Source organism: Sardina pilchardus, chromosome 16 (genome assembly GCF_963854185.1).
Source record: "Sardina pilchardus chromosome 16, fSarPil1.1, whole genome shotgun sequence".
Classification (NCBI taxonomy): Eukaryota; Metazoa; Chordata; class Actinopteri; order Clupeiformes; family Clupeidae; genus Sardina; species Sardina pilchardus.
Window position 1 is genome coordinate 7,394,344 of NC_085009.1, and position 7,500 is coordinate 7,401,843.

Sequence of the window (7,500 nt, forward strand, 5' to 3'; positions counted from 1 at the left end):
TGTAGTGAACGTTCTGTCTCATGATGGCTGCGGTGCATCACCCAGTTGGGTGCTACACATCAGTGGTGGTTAGTGAGATTCTAGCTTCACTGCTAAGCACTTTGAGTGCCTTCAGAAAGCTTGTTGTTATTGTTGTTGATCTTGATGATGTTGTTGTTGTTGTAGGAATTCAAATTATGGTTGGATGGATGGCAGGGAGGAATGATGGCTGAAAGAATAGATCATGTTTAAGACTGCTAGCTGAATAGGTTCACAGACTGTAAAATGCACCAACAGAGGTGCTGATAAACAAATCCATATGCTCACACATACATCCCCTTGACAGACAGCAGCGGCAGCTCATTTAAATGTCTTCAGTTGCACCAACACCGCTGCAAGCCTCTGAGCCGTGATGCTCTGACATCAACGCTCTCGGCTAGCCAGGGGCCGCGGTCAGGGGCTGTTCCCGGCATCACGGGCCCATCTGATCCGCCGGCCCTCGGGCTGCAGACCGCAGCGCTACCTTGGCCAATGGAGTGCCAGTCTGGCGTGAGGCCCGCCGGTCTCCCCGCACCACCGCCGTTGGTGCAAATTAGGCGTGTGGAGCTTGCGCTGTGGTTGCTTTACCGCTCGGCACTCGAGCGCGGCTCGGAGATCTTACGTATGCCAAAGTCAGCTTTTCACACGGGGGGCTGCTCGAACGCGAGGCTTTTGGTCGCTCTCTTTTCTCTTTTCTCTCTCTCTTTTCTCTTTTCTCTCTCTCTCTCTCTCTCTTTCTCCTTTTCTCTCCTTCTCTCTCTCTTTCTCTCTTTCTGTCTCATTCTTCTTTCTCTCTCTCCCTCTCTCTCTCTCTCTCTCCCCCACGCTCCTTCAGACACTCTCTCTGAACTTCGTTTGAAATGGATGAGGGGCTAACCGCATCTCAGTAATGACTGCAAAATATTACGCACACTTACAATCATGAGTGTGCAAACACAGACGAGCAGCCGTATGTGTGTACGCGTCCACACTTGCACTCACACACACACACACACACACACACACACACACACACACACACACACACACCAGGGCTCTTATTTCTGGGGGCTTTCATCTGGATCCCACCACAGCGTTTGCCTCCCAGTGTCGCCTGCTCTCATTAAAGTCGAAGCAGCCGCGACCATCCGATGCGCTTTTCGATTCTGAAATTTGAATGGCCTCATTAAAACAAAAAAAAACGGAAATAAATAATGGAGAAAAATGGAAGCAAAAAAATAAAACGCATCATAATTGCCACCCAGACTGCCTAAGTATGCACATCTCCACGTCACTGTGAGACAGACGCGAAAACACGAAAATGAAAAAACGCAAAAATAAAAAAAGCCTCCTTCGCTACAGAGTGCATTTACCCACTCGGATCGATGACATACAAACGCCCACGCAGCGTGCGGCTGTAAAAATGGCGGTGTCAGTTTGTTTATCCTGACCCAAGCCCCCCCCCTCTCACCGCGCTTCAGTGATGAGACGTTACAGTAACAGCACTTAAATACATCAGCCATTGAGATGATAGCCGCGGCCACTCGAGAGAGAGAGAGCGAGAGACTCTGGGCTTCCTGGTCTCAGTAGCGTTGCGTCAGTAGCCTTTCAAGTGGAGCTGAGGAGGCCTGTGATGGTGCTGAATGATTCGGGGTGGAGGAGGGTGGAGGGTGGGGGGTGGAGGGTTGAATTTGAAGATCCAGTGGAATTAGACGAGGCCTAGTAAAAAAAAAACGTATTCAAAGAGGGAGAGATGAGGGAGGGAGGGAGGGAGAGAGAGAGGGATAGAGAGAGAGAGAGCGAAGGAGGTCGGGTTCCCATGGTTTGACAAAATTGGCCTGGAAACTCGGCTAGTAGTAGAGTTGGAGAGGGAGAGTGGAGGATCAAAAAAAAGTACAGGGGGAAGAGAGGAACGGAGGGAGGGAGGGAGGGAGGGAGGGAGGGAGGGAAGGAAGGAAGGAGGGGTGGAAGAGGAGGTGGGGGCAGTAGGGGTTCAATGAGTGTGTGATTCTCCTGCGGTGAGTGAGTGTCTAGTGTGTGATGGAGTGCTGCAGATAGTGGATATGAAGAGGGGGGACACCCTGCTGACTGGATCAGGACTCGCCAGTGTGTGAAAGGAAAGGGCTTTATACAGAGCCTGTCCAGAGAGAGAGAGAGAGAGGGAAAGAGAGAGGGAGAGAGGGAGAGGGAGTGAGAGAGGGAGAAGTATGTGGGGAAAACAATGTGTCCAGAGTGAAAAGGAGACTCTGCGTGTGTGTAAAAGTGTCTGTGTGGCTGATTTACAGTTTAGCTATGCCCCTTGAGTATACTCTTGGTGTATGACTCTGCATACTCACACATGCATCAATACAGTGAGTGTGTATTTGCTTGAGTCAGTGTGTGCACATTGATGTGTGTGTGTGTGTGTGTGTGTGTTTGTGAGTGTGTGTGTGTGTGTGTGTGTGTGTGTTGTAACTGGTAAGGCTTAGAGATCCCTTGCGCCCCCCACCCCACCCCACCCCACCCAGCTCTTCCTCTGTTCACTCTCTGGAACTAATTTCCTCCCAAGCCTTTCAAAGTTACTGCTGTCACTAAATGAAACATGCTATGCTTGACAGAGAATAGGCCTGTTCAATTTGCGCTACATGGGAAAAATATGACAAATAATGATCGTGTTATGAATAATCATGCTTCTTTTTACCTTCCATCCCTCTCTCATTCTTTCTCTCTTTCACTCCCTTTCTCCTTTCCCCTTCCTTCTTCTACACTCCTCCTCTCCATCCCTCTCTCCCTCCCTCCTCTCTCTCTCTCTCTCTCTCTCTCTCTCTCTCTCTCTCTCTCTCTCTCTCTCTCTCTCTCTCTCTCTCTCTCTCTCTCTCTCTCTCTCTCCCTCCCTCTCTCTCTCTCTCTCTCCCTCCCTCTCTCTCTCTCTCTCTCTCCTCTCTCCATCCCTGCAGAGGCTGTTCTGGCAGCGAGACGGAGAGTGAGGCGGGGGATCTGTTGGATCAGCAGTTTGAGGAGCTCAACAACAAGCTGAACACGGGCTTCCTCCGCATGGTGTCCAGGAACAACCTCTTCAACAGGTCAGGGCCGGGCCCACCCGCCGCGCGCGCTCTGTCCACGCGAGCGGTCATCGCCTCACACGCCGTTCGACGCCCACCCCTTTACCTCGAACACACACACACACACTCACAGGCACACACACTCACAAACTCACTCAGGCATTCAGGCCATGCCTCTTCATGTATAGAGCTGTGTTTATGTTTCTCAGGTTACCACCCGCGATTTGCAAAGGTCACCTCACACCCAACTGAACCATGAAGTTCAATTTTACCTCCTGCCGATCAATAATATGTGTGTGTGTGTGTGAGAGAGAGAGATTGGTTCTGTGTTGACACACATGTGAGTGTTTGTGTGTGTGTCTGTATGCGTGTGTGTGTGTGTGTGCGTACACCAGTGTGTGTGTGTGTGTGTGTATGTGCGTGTGCCCGCACATGTGTGTGAATGCTATACTGTGCATACACACACCTACATACACATGCGTATGTGTATGTGTGTGTGTGTGTGTATGTAAGGGAGAGACGGAGAGAGAGAGTATGTATGTATGTGTGTGTGTGTACATGCATACGTACGTGTGTATGTGTGTGTGTATGTGTGTATGTGCTCGTGCGTGTGCGTGTGTATGCGCACATGTGTGTGTGTGTGTGTGTGTGTGTGTGTGAACAGTCAGCCTTTGAAGAGCAGGGTAATTCTCTCTGTAATTGAGTTTGGGTCTCATTAAGCCTCGGTAATGGGCTTCAGCAGTGATAATCCCTCCATTCTTCCCAATTGTGATAAAACTCTGGGCTATCTCTCCATAGACCACAGGAGAAAGGCGCAGCACCACCACCACCACCACCACCTCCTCCTCCTCCACCTCCTCCTCCTCCACCTCCCCAGCTCCCTTATTCTGCCTGCACTCATCCGCAATTTAAGTCTTTCTCTCTCATTTCACATGCTTTCATCATGTCTCGGCGGCTCCCTCCCTCTCTCTCTCTCTGTCTCCGCGGCCTCGGCTGTATTGTGCTGTTTGCTTTTTACACTGCTCCTCTCCGCTGTCAGAAAAAAGTCTCGACGAGAAGAAGAAGAAGAAGAACTTTTTTTGCGGAGAATCAGAAATTCTGTTCTCCTCTGGTTTTTGTGTGTTTGCCTTCCAAATGAATTGCGAATTGAGTCACGTCGAGTCCCATCTCTCATCTCACTCTCTCTCTCATCCTTCCCCCATCTTTCTTATTGTCTGTTCTATGTGTGTCATTCTTATTAAATTATTACACTATTTGGACTGTTCGGGTTAGATTCGCTCGGATAAATGAACACATACCACGTCCTGTAAAGATATCAGAGAGTCTAGCGTTGTTTTTGCGTTTTTGCGTAGTTTTTTTTATGACCTGGGTCTGCTACAGTGCTGTGCTCCCCGAGCCCTGATCTGGCACTGTATAGCGAACCCATCATCCCGGCGCGCTGCGGTAATCCCCTTCGTGTAGAGAGGGACAGCAGAAGCAGGTCATCAGCGTAGAGCGGGCATTTGATCTGTGGCGTCGGGCACCAGGCGGGGGGGTGAGGGCCGGGCACGGAGGAGCACGCTGGAACAGAACGCCGGCCAATTAGTGGGTGTAAATATTAAATGATGTTGGGTTTCAGCTGCAGCTCTCTCTCTCTCTCTCTCTCTCTCTCTCTCTCTCTCTCTCTCTCTCTCTCTCTCTCTCTCTCTCTCTCTCTCTCTCTCTCTCTCTCTCTCTCTCTCTCTCCCTGCTGCTGAGACTCCTGAGTTCCCCCCCGATCATTACATCAGCTCCTGTTCCACCCTTATTAACCATTTTACACTGACAAAGTCATAACCCTTGCACATGTCACAGTGCCACTGTGAATGAACACATCTGATATCAAAAGGGTATAGAATAATCATTTGTTTAGATTGAACGTAGCACCTCTAAAAGAGGTGTGTCGAATTTAGATATGACTAAAAGGTGTGGCAGTTGGTCTCTCTGTGGCATTGTAAACACCACATTTAAAACTGCTATAATCACTACTGTAAAAAAAAACAAGTGCTAAAAAAAAACATGTTGCAACGTGTAATGTGTGTGCCTAAAGGTCAAACAAGGTTTGCAAAACTGCCAGACCGTGTCACGCAATGCCATCCGATCCGTAGGCTGTGATTGGGGTCAGTTTTATCCGGGAGATAGTCTTAATTAGTCTGAAATTCCAGATGTCAGGAAGCTACTCCCAGCAACTGAAATAACTTTGGTTTTGGCTAAATCAGAGCAGGAAGCATTGTGAAATCCCTTGTAGGATGTTACAAGCCCAGTCCAGACGTCCAGTGGATCTCGCTTTGAAGAATGTTTCTAATTATGGATGGCTTTTTCTCTAAACTATTTTAATATGTATTTGGGCCCATTCTTAAAAAGTGTTTGGATATGGGTTGTTTGTCCTATATATTTTGATGTTATTCCAGTTGTTACACAATCTATTTATCATAATGGGATCCTCAAGTAGTCTTTCTCTCTCCATCTCCACCCCCCCCCCCCCACCCTCTCTCTCCCCCCCCCCCCCCCTCCCCCCCTCTCTCTCTCTTTCTCTCTATCTTCCCTTCTTTCTCTCTGTAGGAGCTGCCAGAGCATGACCAGTCTCTTCAGTAACCCCATGTCTCCGGTGAAGGACGGCACGTCCTCCCTGTCCCACCGGCCAAGCTCCCTCAACAAGCCCCCGCTCCGCACGCTCTACGACCTGCTCATCGCGCCCATGGAGGGGGTGAGCAGAGCACACGCACACACACACGCAGAGAGACACACACACACACCTCTCAGACTTTCTCCCTCTCAGTATTCGCTATGTACAAACATACAGAATCACCCACTGTACACTTTCTTGCATACCACCATGATGGCACGCACACACACGCACACACTCGCATGCACGCACACACTCACATGCACACTCACACGCACACACGCACACACACACACTCACACCTTTTGTGTTCCACAGTGAACACTGTTACTCTCTCACATTCTTATCAGAGAATACCGCACAATGCAAGTGATTGCCTTTGTAACGTGTACAGGTCTAATCCATCTCCTGTGCAGGCGTTTGGACATGCTCGGTGTGTAGTTAATCAGAGAAATGAGTCGGGGCCGACCGAGGCCTTTGTTCTGACGTGTCTTTGTACTGCCCGGGGCCCTGGGCCTCCACTCCTCCGCTCTGTAGCGGTCTGCATATTGGACTCGGGAGGCGCCCTTCATCCGAGCATGATTGTCAGGGCTGCGCTCACCTCGCTGTTCCGTTTTAGACACACCCTGTAAGAGAAAACAAAGTGCACTCATAACCACAAGGGGGCGACGGTGTGCTGAATTTCACCAACTCACACAACCTTAACCATGTGTGCCTATGAGGTGCCTATGAGAAGTACATGATGCATATATTCTATAGTGTATTATTCTGTGAATTATGCCTGTCATATTATAATGACAGGCATAATTATATAACTGTACATATTTGCCTATTATCTAGCTACTCATTTGTCTGCTACCCACTATACTCAATCGAGCTCAGAATAGAGAACTTGCATAATGGACCCACTATTCTCAATCCTAAACACAGTTTCCAAGTCCCACTGTAGTTTGCCTGCATGGTCACCAGGTCATAGTATATTAATTTTCTCTCTCTCTCCTATTTCTCCACCTCCACCCCCCCTCTCCTCCACCTCTCCCCCTCTCTCCCCCCCCTCTCCTCCCTCTCTCCACCCCAGGGCCTGATGCACTCCAGTGGGCCTGTGGGGCGGCACCGTCAGCTGGTGCTGGTGCTGGAGGGCGAGCTCTACCTGATCCCGTTCGCCCTGCTCAAGGGCAGCTCGTCCAACGAGTACCTGTACGAGCGCTTCAGCCTCATCGCCGTGCCCTCCATACGCTCCCTGGGCGCCGTCTCCAAGGTGACCGCCACCGCCCCGCCCCTGCCTCGCCTCGCCTCGGTGCACTCCTGGGAAATGACAGTGTCGCGTGGGGTCGTTGGAGACAGAGAGAGAGAGAAATGATACCTGAACGTGATGAAAAAACATGAATGTGACCTCTGATGAATAGCGTGATCCTGTCTTTTTATGGATGGGAGTCATGTGAACTCCATATCCATGCATACTTCAGAGGGATTCATGCACCTTCAACTGCCCCTAAGGCATATGGGGGATATTACAATGCATCGATATTACAGTGCATGAAAACTTATGAAGACCCAGCTCTTCAGACAACATATCATAGCACTACTGTGGTTATTTTCATGTGTTCACTAATACAAGTTGATTAAGACAACTAGTCTTGCTGATCCTAGACTTACCATCTGACTATAACTGACACTTGACTGTTAACTTTAAAAAGCTTAAACTGTTTACCATGTTATGAGTCCAATCCAGTCCAGTCAGCCAAATGTATGGTAATATTACAACCCATAGGATGCATATTACAGTGATCACATGCCAGCAGCAGAATACAATACTAT

At 49.4% G+C, this 7,500-nt stretch overlaps 1 protein-coding gene across 1 annotated transcript in view; it reads left to right on the forward strand.

Annotated features, from left to right (window-relative positions):
* LOC134060169 (tetratricopeptide repeat protein 28-like) overlaps positions 1-7,500 on the forward strand; it is a 164,269-nt gene that overhangs the window by 146,414 nt on the left and 10,355 nt on the right. Inside the window, exons 13-15 of the mRNA XM_062516788.1 lie at positions 2,934-3,059; positions 5,619-5,763; positions 6,761-6,940. Of these exons, the coding sequence (XP_062372772.1) occupies positions 2,934-3,059; positions 5,619-5,763; positions 6,761-6,940 (451 nt within the window). The remainder of the gene's footprint in view (positions 1-2,933; positions 3,060-5,618; positions 5,764-6,760; positions 6,941-7,500) is intronic.